Source organism: Arvicanthis niloticus, chromosome 8 (assembly GCF_011762505.2).
Source record: "Arvicanthis niloticus isolate mArvNil1 chromosome 8, mArvNil1.pat.X, whole genome shotgun sequence".
Lineage (NCBI taxonomy): Eukaryota > Metazoa > Chordata > Mammalia > Rodentia > Muridae > Arvicanthis > Arvicanthis niloticus.
This window is the reverse complement of record NC_047665.1, coordinates 47,846,878-47,865,386: the sequence shown is the minus strand read 5'-3', so window position 1 is coordinate 47,865,386 and position 18,509 is coordinate 47,846,878. Positions and strand designations below refer to the sequence as shown.

The window sequence follows — 18,509 nt, the reverse complement described above, 5'->3', positions numbered from 1 at the left end:
GAAATTAAACTTGGGTCCTCTGGAAGATCAGCCAGGATCTCATTATGAAGCCCTTGCTGGCCCTGGACTCGCAGAGATCCACAGAGATCCACCCTCCTGCTCATGTGTCACACTTGGCTTCAAAACAAAACTTTAATTAGAAAACAAACAAACAATCAGAGGCTGGTGACATAGCTCAGTAGGCAAAGGGGCTGGCCACCAAGCCTAACAACCTGACTTTGACCCCCAGGCCCCACATGGTAGAAGGAAAGAACTGATTCCTGGAAGTTCTCCTCTGACTTCCATATGCACGCCCTGGTATAAGTGGGCCTGCTTGCGCACACACACACACACACACACACACACACACACACACACAATAAATGAATAAGTAAACAGAAAAAAAAAGCCATAAGCTTATATATATCATCTCTTCCGTGATCTCTGTGATTTTTTTTTTTTTCAGTGTTAAGGACAGAACCCAGGAGCCTGGCACACCTAGATAAAGTGTTCTGTCTCTGAGCCACACACCAGCAACATGTACTCTCTATTCTAAAGAGTCACAGATGACGTTGGGGCAGCCTTTCCTTTTAACTGTCAAGTCCAACAGTGAAGACAAGAACTGTGTATTGGTCCCCTAACTATCTTAAGGCTAGGGAACATATGTTAAACTAAGCAAACCAAGCATCTTCACAATGAAAGTCTAATGCATTTTCTCTGTAAAAGACTAAGGGTCTGAAGGTGTGGAGTTAGCACTGAGGATCACAAGAAAGCTACTGGGGCCGGGTCACACAAGCTTTAGTGTTGTGCTAGGCCAGGAACCCAACTCAGCTACTAGCTTGGTGTTCTGTGGGGTCACACCTGCCTCCCCACTCTGGTATGAGATGGGTGGAGAATTCCTCCAAGGACTTACGGGTAAGCAACCATATTAAGGCTCCATCTGATCAATCCTGAGCCATGCTTCCCAAAATAACTTGTTCCCTAAGAGCCAGGGAACCGAGCATGACAGGCAGCTCCCTGGCAGGGCATGCCCAACTGTTGCTCAGTTTATTGTACTTTGCTCAGTCTCTTCCTGAGGACGAATGTGAAGCTTAAAGAAAAGCACACTGATGTTCCCCCACCCCTCTCAGCCCATCCAGAAACTGGGGAAACAGCTTGCACCACACAGACAACAAAATAAATATTCTTTAATTCAAGTTCACCATACTGTTACTATTTTGGGGGACCCAAATAAGTGGCTGCCTACACAGAGGAATGAAAGCACTCATTTGGGAGGAAGCAGCTTTCTGGAATACACCATACTGTCTGCATTGCTGCCCCAGACCTCAGGCAGGTACAGACACAGCTTTCTTCACATATGGAGGGACGCTTACCATATGGCAAAAACACAGGCAAGTTGGGCATTTCCAGCATCCTGCTGATTCCGCCCCACAGCAGGTAGTCAGGCTGGGATGTCTTCACTAAGAAGGTTCCCTGAGGGATGGAAAGATGGCTCGGAGACTAAGAGCACTGACTACTACTCTTCCAAGCGACCTGGGTTCAGTTCCCAACACTCATATGGTGTCTCCAGAGAGTCTGTAGCTCTATTTCCAGATGACCTTGATGGCTTCCTCTGGCCTTCGCAGGCACCAGGTATACAACCTGATGCACAGGCCTATATGTAGGCAAAACACCCATACACATCAAATATTTTGTAGTTTAATTTTTAAGAAAGTTTCCTAGAAAGGCTCATGAAAGTGCGGAATGAAGTTTTTATGTTTTTAGCCATTTCAGACAATTCCACATTGCAGTATAAAACAGATAAACACTTGCCTCTACACCACTGCTCACAGCAGTCTTTGAGACACCGAGACAAATGTTTTCAGTTTTTCTCTGACGTGTGTGCCTTCTAACTTTTCCTTACCTTTGTATTTAACGATGAACACATATTACTTATGCAAGCACTTTGACTAACTCGGAGAGCCAGGAGTTACTGGGCTCAGTGGGTAAAGATGTTTACCCCAAGCCTGTTGACTTGAGCTCAGTCCTTGAGAACCGACCCCTGCAAGTTGTCCTCTGACCTCCATAGTACATAGTTCACATACACACAAATACAAAATAAATTTTAAAAGTTAAAAAATAATTTAAAGTAACTTGGAGTGTTGGGATGTAGCTTGGTGGTACAAAACTTGCCTTGGATATATCAGGCCCTGGGCTTGTTCAAAATCAGCACCATAGCACCAGGCAGTGGTGGCACACGCCTTTGATCCCAGCACTTAGGAGGCAGAGGCAGGCGGATTTCTGAGTTCGAGGCCAGCCTGGTCTACAGAGTGAGTTCCAGGACAGCCAAGGCTACACAGAGAAACCCTGTCTCGAAACAAACAAACAAACAAACAAAACAAAATCAGCACCATAAATAGAATGGGGGAAAATGGAGTCGGAAAACCCTAAAATTTTGAGGGTCTCTTATCTCCAGGCTGGCCTTAAATTCACTGTGTAGCTGAGGGTGGCCTTGACCAAATCAATCCCTAAACCTTTCACTTCTCCTCCCAGGGGGCAGGGTTGCAGCATACGCCATCTTGCTTGGTTTCATGAGGGGTGAAGATCAAACCCAGGGCTTCATGTACAATTGACCAATCTACCAACTGAGCTTTAATTCCAACCTCAAAATAACATAAAATTCCTTAGCCTAGATTCGCAATTTTCCCTTCCTTGTTTATCTGTAATTACGATAATTCATTTTACTATGCTAGTCTTCTATATTCCCAAGCTAGTTACAATCCAGAAACCTTAGCTTTCTAAGAATACCTTTTCTTTCTTTCTTTTGAGAGTCTTTATGCAGCCCAGGCTGGCACTGGACTTGATAAGTAAGTAGTTCAGGATGACCTTGAGCTCCTGATCCCACAGGCATGTACCACCAGGCCCAGATGAAGGCCTGAGGAAGATAAATCCTCTGGAATCCTGCAGATCCAGTTACCAGATGCCAGCTCTAGCAATAGAGGCCACTGTCACACACCAGGTATTTCTGACATGCTTTTTCCTGCTTCCTGACCAAGTCCTTAAAGGGTTCAAACAGTGACACGCAACCTGTGTCTCATTAGGGAATTAAGGGGAAATGCTTCCTTACACATGATTTTAGAACACAGTAAATATACTTATCCCAATTTGTCTGCAATTTTTCAAGTATCCAAACTTAGAAATAAATTCCTGCAATTCTGAGAAAAGTCTTGAACTATTAGAAAAACAAAGCAAGATGTCTGACTCTGCTGTTGATTTAGATATCTAAAGATTTAGTGTGTGTATGTATGTGTTTTAGAGAGAGAGAGAAAGAGAGAGAGAGAGAGAGAGAGAGAGAGAGAGAGAGAGAGAGAGAGAGAGAGATGTACAATTGCCTAAGGAGTCCAGAAGACGGCGTCTGATCCCCTTGAACTGGGGTTACAGATGACTGAAAGCCACCCAAAGTAGGTACTCAGAATTGAACTCAGGTCCTCAGGAAGAACAACCAGGTGCCCTTAACCACAGAGTCTTCTCTTGCCTCCCTCTTCAATTGTACAAGTAAGCATCTTTCATGCCTAGCACAGATTAATGTCAAATTGTCTAAAGTATGAGAATAAACACTTATGAAACCAGACACACAGCATATGACCAAAAAGTAATAAGGACACTCATTTCAGAGTTTAGCTGGTACCAGCAGGAGAGGTGCTAAGCTGGTAAGAACACTGGCTGTTCCTGTTGAGGACCCACGTTCAGTTCCCAGCATCCACATAGCAGTTTCTAACTTTCTACAACTCCAATTCAATGGGATTCAACTCCTTCTTCTGGCCTCCTTGGGAACCAGACACCTGCATGGCACACAGGTGTACATATAGGCAAAACAGCTATACAAACAAAATAATTTTTAAAAATAAAAAATATTGTCCCAAAAATTATCCAGAAAGTTAGGTCTTATGAACCTTGGGGTTTTTCCTATGAATAAAATATCATGTCAAAAACATAAGAAATTAGAATTCAGGACTTTGGGGTAGTGACAGAGCAAAGAGGAGGCCCAGCAGCAATACAGGATCTTCAGGAGGAGGGAGGACTTTCAAACCAGGAGAAAGCAGCAGGACCGAATGAATGGCACACACCTGTTCTTTCATCTATTTGGGAAATTGAGGCAGGAGAATCATGAGTTCAAGGCCATGATTAGAGTGAGCTTGAGACAAATGAGGCAGAGTGAGCTCCAGACTAATCTGGACAATTTATTGAGATGCCGTGTTAAAATATAATGTAAAAGGGGGGCTGTGGATACAGCTCAGTGGGTGATGCTCTTGGTTCAATTCCCAGTACTGTGCAAAAAAAAAAAAAAAAAAATCAAAGTAAAAATAAAATGAACAATAAATATTGAGTAAGCCACCAGTGCCCATTCCCTAGCATCTAACTGTTTTTCTACAAAGTATTTATAACCATAAATATTTTCTTCCTTTTTAAAACCAGACAGCTCCTATTTGTGAAACTTGGCTCTTCCCCATGATAAGAGAGATAGAGCCGGGCAGTGGTGGCACACGCCTTTAATCCCAGCACTTGGGAGGCAGAGGCAGGCGGATTTCTGAGTTTGAGGCCAGCCTGGTCTACAGAGTGAGTTCCAGGACAGCCAGGGCTACACAGAGAAACCCTGTCTTGAAAAACCAGAGAGAGAGAGAGAGAGAGAGAGAGAGAGAGAGAGAGAGAGAGAGAGAGAGAGGTATTTTATTCTGTTTCTGCACATTTTTGAAAATTTTCATAACAAGAAGTCAAATAAATAAGGGAGAGATTTACTTAAACATAATGTGATAAAGTGTACTATCACTTTCCAGCACTTTAGGCTAAATTTCTGGGGCGCTCTGACCTCAGAATGTGTTCCTGCAGAAGACAGACCTCTGTGCGAGGACCGCTCTAACCTTACCTCTTGGCTTTGAACACACCATACTTTGCTTCCCTGAGAAAGGCAACTCCACCTGGTTCTGTATTACTGATCAAGGACCTTGACACCAGACAATAGTAGCAAGGCAGTATCTCACTGAGTTAGAAGCCAGGCATGGTGGCACCAGTCTTTAACCCCGACACTTGAGGCTGAGATGGAGGGAATTTTGAGTTCAAAAATAGCCTGGGTACATAGCAAAATGCTACCAGAAAAAGTGGGGGTGGGGTGGGGACTGAAGGCACAGCTCTGTTGGTGGAGATCTTACCTGACATGTCCAAGTCTCTGCATTAAATTCTCATTCTCTCTCTCTCTCTCTCTCTCTCTCTCTCTCTCTCTCTCTCTCCACACACACACACACACACACACACACGCTCCAGTTGCAGTTTGGGGAGTCAGCACTGATAATTTCATGTGGCGTGGATGTACACATACCACAGTTCAGCTGTAGAAGTCAGAGGACAACAGTCAGGAGTCGATTCTCTCCTTCCACCACTTGGGTCCCAAGGACAAACTCAAGTTATCAAGCTCGGTGGCAAGCGCCTTTATCCTCTGAGCCATCTCAATGGCCCTGAGCTTCTTCTTATGGATCTACCTAATGCTTACACATGCTCAAATGCTTAGGCCCCTGGCTTCTGCTTCTTCAGGAAACACATCCAACGCATAAGCAGTTAGCCCCACACATGGCTGTGTGCAGGGTACCCCTGAAAACCACGCAAGAGGCTGGTTGACTTTTCCTGGGGCCCCTTCCTCCTACTGTGGCACTGCTGTTGGATAAAGCAACCATTGCAGCTCTGCGTGAGGAAGGCCTTAGAGCTGAAAATACAGGATTTTTGTTCTCATCAGATGGTCCTAATTGGTAAGTGTAGAAACTGAAAATTCACAGACACATGGGCCTTCCTGTGGAGGAAGGTTTCAGATAAGTAACAAACTAGACATGCTGAATACTAGACTGTTTTGTTGTTGTTGTTGTTTGGACAGAGTATGAGTCATGTGACGCAGGCTGGCCTTGAACTCTCTGTGTAGCTGAGGATGACTGAGTTTCTGATTCTCTCGCCTTCACCTCCTAAGTGCTGGGATTCTGGGCGACATCAGTCCGGGTTTATAGTGTGTTGGGGAACAAACCTGGGGCTTTGTTGCATAGAAACAGACAGTGTACAAACTGTGCTGTAACCCCAGAGAAAATTCTACATGTTTCCTTTGGGTTGTTGGTTTATAGATCTAAGCAGAAAGCAACAAAAACAAGGCTAGTTGAATGTCTTTTTTTTTTTTTTTTTTTTTCATTTTTAATTTGTATGGGTATCTTGCCTGCACACCGGGCTGTGTACCACTTGAGTGCCTGGTGCCCACAGAGACCAGGAGAGGATCTCAGGGTCCTTAAAGTGCAGTTATGGATGGATGATTGTAACCTGCCATGTGGATCCTAGGAACCTTTGTGAGAGCAGCCAGTGCTCTTACGCTGTGGTTGAGATGACTGAACCACCAAGTCATCTCTCTGGCTCCCCCACTCCATTTTGCCTACCCTTACTTACAGTTAAGAAGCCTGGATGTGAAATCTAGATTTACTACTTAAAAAGACCAAAAATATACAATCAAGTGACCAGCAACTCTGTTCTTTTACAAAATTTCAACTGTGAGATAAAGCACATCTTTTTCACTCAGACAAAATTCTGTGTGAATTTTCCAGCCACCATTTCAGCGACTGCGCGGCAGGCAACTCAACATCTCTGACTAAAAACTGAAGAGAAAAATGTGTCTCGCACGGGTTTTGTGAAATCGTGCAATGATTTATATATGGTTAAAATGGTGTCTAGAAATTCTCATAACTGTTGCTCCTCCTCTTCATACAGTGAACACTTTAGGACCAGGAAAGATGTGCCAAAATCCCTTCCCACACACACCTTTTAAAAACCCACTGGCAAAAAGAAAAGAAAATCCATACATTAAAATATCACTTTTACTGTCTGGTAGGGTTTTGTTTTCAGTTTGGGGATTACTGTCATATTGAAAGAAAAGGAAAAGTCCTTTTTCTCCAAAAATCTAAGCTACATGGCCAAAATATTCAATAAAATCACCTCGAATTGCATAAAACTGAAATAGCAGAACAGAAGATCAGTGTGCAAAACGCAAACCCACAGCTTGTATCTTTCCAATGTCTCTGTTCTGTATATTTGTTTCTTTTTTAAAAACAACCTTAAATTACACTTATATATTTATGCACAGGTCTGTATGCTACAGCGCTACATGTAGGAGTCAGAGTACTACTTTTGGGAGCTGGTTCTCTCCTATTAAGTAGACCCCAGGAATCAAACTCAAGTTGTTACTCTTAGTGAGAAGTTCCTTTCCCACGGAGCCATCTTGCTGGCCCAATGTGTTTTTTAAAATAAATGTGGTATGTATGTACATATGTATGTGTGTATGTATGTATATAGTTCAAATATATATATATATATATATATATATATATATATATATATATATTATATATATGTGTGTGTACATATACATATATATGTATATACATATATAAAAAGTTTATATGTATATATATATAAGAGTTTACAGTTTAGAGAAGTCAGAATCATCAGTTCCACTTAATTCATATGTAATATCTCAAGAGAAAAACAAGATCACCCCCCCACCCACACATACACACACCTCAGCAATTACTATCTTCACATCTTGTGTCACAGTTACAAAGTCACTTGAGAACTCTTTCTGTTGCTGTTCTGAGACAGCATCTCACAGCAGCCCATATTGGCCTTGATGGCAGTGAGGAGGTAAGGGTGACTTTGGGCTCCACCCTCCTGCCTCTACCTCCCTAGTCTGACAATTCCTTGTGGCTTTCAAAGATGAGGTTTTGTACACACCCCTGTGGTCTCAGTTATGATTGTCTACCCAGAACGCAGCTGCAACCTCTTTCTTTCTTTTTTTTTTTTTAAAGGAGTATTTGTTCTTTTTTTTTCTTTTTTAAGATTTTGTTTATTTTATGTAGGTGAGTACACTGGCACTCTCTTCAGACACACAAGAAGAGGGCATTGGATCCCATTATAGATGGTTGTGAGCCACCATGTGGTTGCTGGGAATTGAACTCAGGACCTCTGGAAGAGCAGTCAGTGCTCTTAACCACTGAGCCATCTCTCCAGCCCCCAACCTCTTTCTACATAACTGTTCACTTAGCAAACATCCTCATTCTCCTCCACTGAACCATGTTTGACAATCACTGAGAGTCCAACACTACATGCTCCTCACTTTCCAGACCCTGCACCCCTACTGCTGTGGTGGACACCACAGAGACTCTATTTGCAATGCAAAATGCAATTTACACAGACCATGATGAACACATTTATTTTTCCCCTTGGCAAAATAAATGGATCACGATAACTCAGTCATGCTAACTTCAAGGCTTAAGACATGATACACACCAAGGGCTATTTGTATCTACTCTTCGTTTTCCTTTATAAAAGTATATTTTATTAGCATATATTAATTACATACAATAATGGGTTTCAGTTTGATATTTTCAAATACATACAAACGATTTAAAAATATTTTTTAAATTTTATGCAGAAGTATTTTGCCACATGTATTCTACGCACCACATGAATGTAGTGTACAGAGATCAGAAGAAATTGTTGGATCCCCTGGAGCTGGAGTTATAGACAGTTGTGAGCCAGCATGTGGGTGAGGGGATGTGGACCTGCGTCCTCAGCAAGAGCAGAAGGACTCTTACCCACTAAGTCCTCTCTCCAGCTCTCTGTATTTTGATCATATCCACTCCCTATTGCTCTGTTCCTTCCCATTCCCATTCTTGCTGATCCTTTCCTCTTCACAACCTGTGTGTAAGTGTGTATGTGGTGTGGGTGTACATGTGTGTGTGGGGTGTGTGTATAAGGTATGTGTATGTGTGTATGGTGTGTGTGTGCATGGTGTGTGTGGTGTATGTGTGGTGTGTGGTATGTGTGGTATAGTGTGTGAGTATGGTGTATGTATGTGTGGTGTACGGTGGTGTGTGTGTATGGTGTATGTGTGGTGTGTGGTTATGTATGGTGTGTGAATATGATGTGTGTATGTGGTGTGTGGTGTGGAGTGTGTGTGTATGGTATGTGTAGTGTGTGGTGTGATTGCATGGTGTGTGTGTGATGTATATGTGTGTGTGGTGTGTGTGGTGTATGTAGTGTGTGTGGTGTGTATGTGTGTAGTATGGTATACATGTGTGGGATTGTGGAATTGTGTGTGTGTAGTATGCATGGTGTGTGTGGTGTGGTATGTATGTGTGTGGTATGGTATGTGTGTGGTATGGTATGTGTATACCGTATGTATGTGTGGTGTGTATGTGTGTGGTATGGTGTGTGTGTATGTATGACATATCTGTGAATATGCAAGTGGAGGTCAGAGGACAACTTTACAGAGAGTTCTCTCCTTTCCCCTATATGGATTCTGGGGATGCAACTCAGGTCATCAGGTTGGCAACTGGTGCTTTTACCACTGACTCATCTTACTGGCACCACTTTAGAGTTTTAAAATCAGTACAGAACAAGGTAAGTTGGAATCAATTGTAGCTGAAAGTTATAAAGCCGTAAAGAAAAACAAAAACAAAACAAAAAGACAGGGAGTGGGGAGGGCTGGAAAGTTCCCACAGCCACCTGCAACTCCAGCCCCGAGGGATCAATGCCTTCTACCCTCCAAGAAAGACTGTACACACACACACACGCACACACACACACACACACACACACACACCTACATATACACCCCACACCTCCACATACATGTAACTTTTAAAACCTTAAAGTTTTGTTAAAACTGAATTCTTAATTAAAAAGCTAATTACATTCACTGTTTTCAGAAAGATGTTTCATAATCCATTCATTGAATGAATGTAAGCAAGCTCTCTCTGCAGGTCCAGTGAAAGAACTCCCAGAGTGGGAATGCTGGGACAGGGTATGTGGGGGTGCACGAGGGGAATGACTCTTAGAAGTGGGGGAGGGGGAAAGGTGGATATAAGATAAAGGAGCAGATAAAACACAATAAGAAGCAACCAGAGATTGGAGAACTGTGGAGGCTTTGGGTTTAGTTTCTAATACCGTTAAAAGGAGAAGGGGAGAAGAGAGAGGAGGAAGAAGAAGAGGAGAAGAAGGGGGAGGTGGTCATAGAACGACAGACACCTCAACTAGGCTCATGTCTTTTCAAGCTCACTCTTGCCAGAGCACATGAGCCCACCAGTGCTTCCCAGGCAGGGAATATGGAAAGCATGGAGAATTCAGAAATGGGAAGAGAAGGAGCAGGTCCAGAGGACTTCAGGAAGCAACATTCACAGAAACTGGGAACTGAAGGACCACATGTGTCAGAGACAGAATGGCATCCTGAGATACAGTAATCAGTGGTTTCGAAGCAAATGAGAGTGACATTGTGACGGTTTATCATCGGCTCACCATCAGGGTTGATTTGAGGTGCCCATACCTGACAGGTTCCAACTTAGAATGCTAGGGGAAGTGTGTGTGTGTGTGTGTGTGTGTGTGTGTGTGTGTGTGTGTGTGTGTGTGTGTTTGTGCCTGGGTGAGCCCATACTCAGATTTGTGTTTGTGTGTTTGTGCAAAACACACACACACACCTATACTAAAACTTTCTTGGGGCTTCTCTGGAAAGACCACATTCTAGAGCTGGCAAGAGGGCACAGTCAGTAAAGAGCTTGCTGCTTAAACACGAGGATCTGAGTTCAAGTGCTCAGCATATGCATAAAAAGTCAGTTGCAGAGGCACATGTCTGTAAAACCAGTGCTGGGAGAGGCTAAGACAGGAGGATCTTTGATGCAGGCCAGGCAATCTAGCTATATCAGTAAGCTTCAGGTCTCGAACTGATGAAAGACCCTGTCTCAGAATAATAAGGTGCAAAGAGACTTGAGAAGATACCTAATATCAACTGCTCCCCTGACACACATACCCAAGTGCACCTGCACGAGCTGAATACACAAAAGGGCACCTTCCAGCACTGTACAGCTCCCTTCTCTGAAATCGGCAGAGCATAACATTTAAATTTACCTCCCCACCGTTTGTTTCCTCTTCTTTCTGGAAGAACTAGTCCGGTTCCCAGGGAAACGGAGGCAGAGTTCTGACTGTCCTCCAACGAATTCCATACCAACTCCTCTGCAAGGCACGGTGGCTCCCCACCCACTCCAGCCTTCGACTTTTCCGTGGGCGTCTCCTAGCTGCAGCAACCAACTGCAGGGCTTTCTGACAGCTCTCTGATGCTGAGTTAATTGAGGTTCCCAGTTAAGACTTCTCTTCCTCCTCCCACATGCATAGGAAACTGTATTTGGGGCTCACGTTTCTTGGTGAATCTCACTGAAAGGAAAGGGCACATTCTATTCCAAATGAATGTTTTTTGAATACAAGAAACAATGACATGGGGCATCTTAGAACTTCTCAGGTAAACTAAGCATGTAATTGTAACAACCGTTCCCGAAGGTGGGGTATGTGAGTTTCCTAAAGCTCACATAAGATTCTGTCCTCACCTCTTCTTTTATCCTTCCACTCCTGGAGCGTTCTCTGGCCGTGTTAGGCTATCTAGAACAATGGGGGCTAGCCACCTTGGGCACAGCTGTTCATGCCCTGTGCAGAATGATGATATATGCTGTAAGTAGCTTCCCATCTAGACAGTCTTCTGGTTGATAAAGAGATGCTCTTCTTTAGATGCACCTATTGTCAGTGCCTGTCTCCAGTCCTAGGTGCAGGAAGACTCACTGGGAAGATCACATCTGCTTAATTAGATTCATCCAACAGCCTACCACTGTTCCGGTGGTTATGTGGTCCTTTCTAGCATCTCTCCCCTTGTCTATTAGATACCTTCCAAGACAATGTATCCATTTGTCCATTCCAACCCTCACCACTCTGTCCCTGTGGCCCCATGGCAGGCTTCCACCTCAGACCCTCCTAATCTGAATCAACCCTGAAACAGGAAAACTTTGCATAAGCAAGACTCCTCCTAGCTCAGACTTCAGAAGCTCTGTTATCTACAGAATGAAGTCCACATAACCCTGGCACCTGAGGAATGCTACCATCCACTTGGCCATATTTTCTCTCTCCAACCTTTTCTCTACATTTGTCTGGGTATCTTCAGCTTTGAAAGCTTATTTGCCTTCACTGTCCTCACACAATGAACTCAAGAATACACAGCTAGACTCCAATGACCAAGTTGGTGTGGCCCTTTGTTTACCTCCCCTCTCTGCATGTTCACCCCTGAGATTGTTTCCTGTTGCTCTACCAAGGGGTTAAAGGGAGGGCTCTCCATAAAATACTGGAGAGAAACTGCCTGTTAGTGCTAAAGGGCTGGATAAAACTGTTACATTCCACCGACTGTTCTTGCTTATCGCTCCTCCAAAACCTGCAACAGAGCTTCACACCATCTCCCCACTCAGAAGGGCTGCTTCTCTCTCCTTTCCACTCAGCTAACAGTAATTACTTCAGTGCAGCCCAGTTCAACTTCTACCCTTCCGTAAAGTCTCTGCTTATTTTTCTGCACCCGCAGTGATTCTCCTTAGTTCACCTCCTACAAGTCTTAAGCTTTAGCTGAACATCCCACATTTGATATTAAACAATTATTATGCTCTAAATATTCATGCATGCAAATCTTATCTTTTTCACTCCAGGGAAGGGAGCAAGGGAAGCAGGCATAGAGAGAGTGAGAGTTTCTGAATGAAATGATAGAAAAGGTTTGGCAGTTAGTAGTCCATGTGTATGTACAGAATGCCTCTCCACTGTGTCCTTAAAGTGGTTAAAGTTGGGGGCCAGTGACATGGTTCAGTGGGTAAAAGTCCTTGTCTCCAAGCCTGATGACCTGAGTTGGACCCCTGTAATCTGTATCATGAAAGCAGGGAACTGACTCCACCAGTTACTCTCTAACTTGCAGAGCAAGCAGAGCCATGGTATATATGTGCCTATACACATACAATAAATGTTAAAATTTTAAAAAATAGTTATAGTGGTATGTTTTAAACAAATAAATATGAAAAATAAGATGGTATATTTATATTATATATATTTTATTCTGGGTTTGTGTTTGTGTGAGTAGGGGGCATGTATGCACATGCATGGGGAAAGTGTATATATGTATGTGTGTATATATGTGTATATATGTGTGTGGTATATGTATATGTATGCATGTATATGTATATATGTGTATGTATATATGTGTATATATGTATGCATGTGTGTATGTGTATATATGTGTGTATGTATGTTTGTATATATGTATGTGTATGTGTGTGTATGTATTTGTATGTATGTGTATGTATTTGTATGTATGTATATCTCTATGTGTATGTGTGTATGTATTTGTGTATATGTGTGTATGTATTGTGTATATGTGTATACATGTGTATATATGTTTGTATGTGTATGTATGTATGTGTGTATATATATGTATACATGTGTATGGATGGATGTGTGTGTATGGATGGATGTGTGCATGTGTATGTGTGATGCTGGGGATAGAACCTGGAGCTTTTGCCCATACTAAGCAAGTATTCTACCACTAAGTTACATGCCCACCTCATGTTGTATATATTTTACTGTTATCAAAAATGGTACATCCCAATTGCCAAGGATTGACTCTTGTACTTCATTCTCCCTCCCAAGTCTAAGCATAATGCTGATGACTATCAGACCAACTAGTAAAATTAACAAGTACTGCCTTACAAGGCTGACAGAGTATTCAACACATATGGCTCACTTTATTGCATATAAAACTCCTTCACCCTAAGTCAGTTTAAGGCTGTGACTGAGGCACAACTCAACGATATATGAAAACATTTTATCTTTGTTTCATAAATGAATACACTGAGGCTTGAAAGATACAGAGACTCAGTTGCAGTTCAACAGAAAGAACCAAGCAGAGCCAAGGAACATCAAGGTCTCCTGAATCTGTGAAAATCCATACGCTTGTTCATTTGTCCAGACAATTAGTTCCTTTTCTCCCTGAGAAAAACCTCAAACAATACTACATATCGCATCTGGGGATGTAGCTCAGTGATGGAGCACTTGCCTCGTAGGTATGAAGCCATGGGTTCAATCATCAATATTGCAAACAAACAAAAAGGGCTTGGACTTTATGCCCTTCAGTGGCCTTAGCCCACAGAAAACACAGGAGGGGCAGGCAGTCCAAAGCCTCCTGACCTCTCAATCCCATCCTCACCCTGTAGCCAGCTGCTCCCACACACCTATCAGGCTGCCTGATCCAACAACATGGCCACATGTTACAGGGAGGCCAGGCTGACAGGACAGACAGCTCCATGAAGAATGGACCCATCTAAACTGGAAAGAATGCATCCAGACTGGAATGTCTGCAGATAAGACAAGTCTGACAGTCATGGAATCAGGTACAGGTTAAGGAGAGAAAGACCCTTTAGGTATGATAGCGGATAAGTCTTCTCTTTAAAGACCTGTTCTCACTTCCTAAGGTTAGAGACAGCTGTCCTGTGCTTTCAGGGACACTGTACATTCAGGATTGCTGCTATGACAAGTTTCCATCTGCCTCAGCTTCCCCAAGGAAGGGTTAAGGCTGAGCACACTTCTTGATCCAGAGGAAGCCGGTTTCTAGACTCCCACGGGAGACCATCAGTGTTAAAGGTTCTAACAGCTCCTGGAAGCAGCTTAACTTACTCTGGAATGAGAATCCCCAAAATGTCTTGTATAGTAAAGTTTCTCTCTAACTCCAGGTATAAACATGATACATTACTGTTTCCTGTTCTGTTTTGTTTTTTGAGACAGAATCTCAGACATCCTAGGATGGCCTCAAATTCACTATGCACCTGAGGATGACCTTGAACTTCTGATCCTTTTTTTCTCTACCTCCCATGTGCTGGGATTATAGAGATATACCACTACACTCAATTTATGTAGCACTGGGGATTGAACCTAGGACCTTCTGAATGATAGACAAACACTCTACCAAGTGAGCTACACTTCTAGTCTTCATTACCATCTTAAATATTCCATCTCTGGTACTACAGGAGCTGTTCACCTTTCCTTGAGTTGTAGTTAAATTTAAAACATAATCTTCATTATAGATCATGTAGGAGCTACCCCAGGGACCCAATATGCTCTCGCAGATAATGTGGGGGTGCCAGTACACACACACACACACACCCTAAGTCCAACATCTCTTGAGTGACCTCTAAAAAAAGCACTCTACTGTTCCTGGGGCCTTCTGCAGCAAGGCATTCCACACCAGGGGGCAGGGATTACCACAGTCCCAAGCCTCTGAACTGTGGGTATAATTAGGCACCACATCCATTAGCATGCCACCAACGTCACCAGCATCTGTTGACAGATCGCATACCCAGCATATCACTGAAATGGCAAGTGCAGAGAAGGTGGCCCACAATAGAAACAATGGCATCTTGTCCATTCCTGGTTCCAACAGTGGCTCATAGGACAAATATAGAGGCCACTTCTCTGGCTGCACTGAGCTCATGGTTCCACAGAATTTCACTGACTGCAGCAGGTTCTCTACCAAAAGTGGAAAAAGCTGTGTGTACAACTGCTCAGGTCTGTGTTCTGAGGAAGCTGGGGGTTTGCTTCCCCGGGCATCTCTAACACTCAAGCTATCTTATTTGTTTTTCTTTTTCTTTCTTTTTCAATGTGTATTACAGGCTAGCCTCCACCTTGGATCAATCCTCCTGGCTCAGCCTCGTGTGTGCTGAGATTATGAACATGTAGTGCTACATTCAGCTTAATATATCTTAAGGGGGGGGGGAATAATGATTGTTTAACACCTTTCAACATTTTTTTAAACTGGGTCAGTTAATATTTCAGGATTTGAATAACATACTTCATGTGGTATTAATAATTGTAATAACTGGTCATAGAGGAATCCCAAAAAGATTAGGACAATACCACTTACATAAAAATATTGTAAATACGTTTTTAAACTAAATAAGTCACAAAGCATAATGATATGGCCTCAGAAAATGAGCATGTCTAAACCTTCTTTGAACTGAATTTTCTTAGAATCAACAGAAACTTCTAGAATCAAACTTTGGCTTTCGAAAATAATAGGTAATCTTCTTGTTCTATTCCCTAAGCTATGTTGCTGTTTCTCATAAGAAATGACCAATCTTCAAGGCAAAAACATAGAAGCAGAGTTCTTCTTTTAATTCATGAAAAATGTAATCAAACTTGTTGAGAAAATTTTAAAAAGAGAGAGAGAGAGACACTCATTGCTATAATTAAAACCACTCTTCAACTTCTTACCAAGTGGTTACATCCAGATGGCACAAGTATAACCCTCAGGGCCATGGGCATCCCTCTTGGTAATCCCTTTAACTAGATTCTATTTCTAAATGTGTCAGTCTCGATCCCTTGTTCCCAAGAAAGGCAGTGATGACAGACAGCTCAGGAAGCAAGGTGGAGGTGGAAAAGTAGCATCACCAGAGGTTTATAGCAACAGTACAGACAGAACTGCTACTGAGAATTTAAGAGAGTAGGAAAGAGAGAGAGAGAGAGACGCTGATATAAAAGTAGTGCTTGGTTATTTGATAATTAATGCAAGCATGAAGCCCTTTTCCTTCTTGTTAACACCACCATAGATTTCCAACATTATACACTTACTGTCACACAATCACTCACAGGAGCAGCTATAGAAACTCCCATGCACCCTTACAGTCCCACTTAGTATATCCACTTAAAAGTAGGCTCTTAGAAGGGAAATCCACCTTGCTCATTCCCAGAAAAAAATATGAAGATAAGGCATGAGGCACTGGCTTGGGGAACTGGCTTTTGACAAAATGCTGTGTTAGTCTGTTGACTTGCCTAACCATCCAGGCTCTGTGCCCAGTCAAACAGAGATGGAACTCAGCCTCCTGGTGAGCACCCCCTATTTGTTTTAGCCAAGAGGATCAAGAAGAAACCCTGAAATAATGGAATGTTCCCATAGAGCACCAACCAAGATGGGGAGGGAGCTCTTGGAAGCTGGCTGTCTCCTTCATCCCTGTGTGCTTACCTCAAAGAACTATAAATAGAGTGTGAAATAATTATTACTTTGTAGGTGAATGTCTAGGGTTCTACAGCATCCCTCTCTAAGGAGCCTAACATGTTTAATAAATAGTTTTCAAATTCTCTTTGGGACAGACCTATGGAAGTTGGGATAGAGTGGGTTTTCATTTTGTGTCTTGGTGAGGAGACAGTGTTGGGGCAAATGAAGACAGCAGGGCCTGTCACAAAACAACTTTAGGGCAAGGTCATGGGCCAAAGGAAAGCCAAGACTCTCAGATTCTAGTCTAACAGTCTTTTGAACATCATTTCTTTTCCGACTTACGTTAACTTAGACAGACACACACACACACACACACACACACACACACAGACACCCCAGGTGTCCTGCCTGTCTCTGGATGTGCTGTCCTTTCTGAGGGTGGGGTCGGAGGCTGGGAAAACAACAGCACCTCCACCAGGGGGCCTCTTCTAGTGGCCACAGACCTGAGACGCCCCCACCCCACAGCGACCTAGCCACAGACATGCGTGAGGAACCCTGCTGACCTTCCTCTGCTGCTTCTCCCAGGCCGGGTCGAGGAGCAGGTCGCGGTCCCACTCCTCCTCCTGGATCATGTACTCATCTTCGTCGTAGACATAGTTGTACTGCACTCCGGGCTCTATCTGATTCATGGCGCTGGGTGGCAGGGGCGGCTGGGGAGCAAGCGCAGCGCGAGGGATGGACAGAAGGTCAGAAAAATGGATGGATGGATGGATAGATGGATGGATCGATGGATGGATGGATAGGCGGCGGGCTGCGGTGACCTTCTCGCGGTTCCTGGGGCTGCACGCCTGGGCTCAAAGTCTCCGGTGAAGCACCAGCACGCCGGCAGGCAGCGCCGCGCGGATTAATAACCCTCTGAGAGTCACGTGCCGCCAGCCCCGCCCACACACCAGACCCCGCCCACTGCTCGTCTCCAACACGTGCAGTTGGATGGCTGGTTAGCCCCGCTCAGGCTCCGCGGCCTTGACTCCGCCCACCTCTGCTCTTCTCTGGCTTCCAGGGATGACCTAGGGGCACCTCGGACAGCGACCCGAGGGATGGAGGAAGGACTGAAGGCTGAGAACTGAGGAGACACTTGTGGATCTGGTCCCATCTCGCCCAGCGCACCCACAGGTTCCAATGACCCGAGGCAAAGTCACGTTTCACGTTTTCCATGTCTCCACAAGTAGTTAGCTGAAAAATCTCCCTCACCCATCCTCTTCCTCCCAGTCTCCCGCCTCTTTCTCTCTGTCTGTCTCTTTCTCTCTGCCTCTCTCTCTCCCCCACCTTCCCCTCCCCTCCTCCTACTCCTTCTCTCCTTCTGTCCACTCCTCTCCTACTTGTCTTTATCTTCTCCTCTTTTCTTCTCTTCAATTCTCTGTGTGCCACTCTGCTCTCCTCTACTCCCTGTTCATCTCCTTCCTCCGTTTCCCTTCTTTCAGTTCCTCTAAAGCGTCTCCCTCCTTCTTAGTCCTCTCTTTGTTCATCGTTCCCTCTCCTAACCCTCACTCTTCTCCACCGCCATCCCATCCTTTCTCCCTTCGTTTAAAAGCCCCTGAACACCCTCTTTCTTGGCTTCTCATCCTCACCCAAAAGACTC

The 18,509-nt window shown here is 43.8% G+C and overlaps 1 protein-coding gene across 1 annotated transcript in view; it reads right to left on the bottom strand.

Annotated features, from left to right (window-relative positions):
• Positions 1 to 17,765, bottom strand: part of Actn2 (actinin alpha 2) — a 69,057-nt gene extending 51,292 nt beyond the window's left edge. The window contains exon 1 of the mRNA XM_034510679.2: positions 17,434 to 17,765. Within this exon, the coding sequence (XP_034366570.1) occupies positions 17,434 to 17,559 (126 nt within the window). The 5' untranslated portion in view covers positions 17,560 to 17,765. The remainder of the gene's footprint in view (positions 1 to 17,433) is intronic.
• Positions 17,766 to 18,509: the final 744 nt, after the last annotated feature.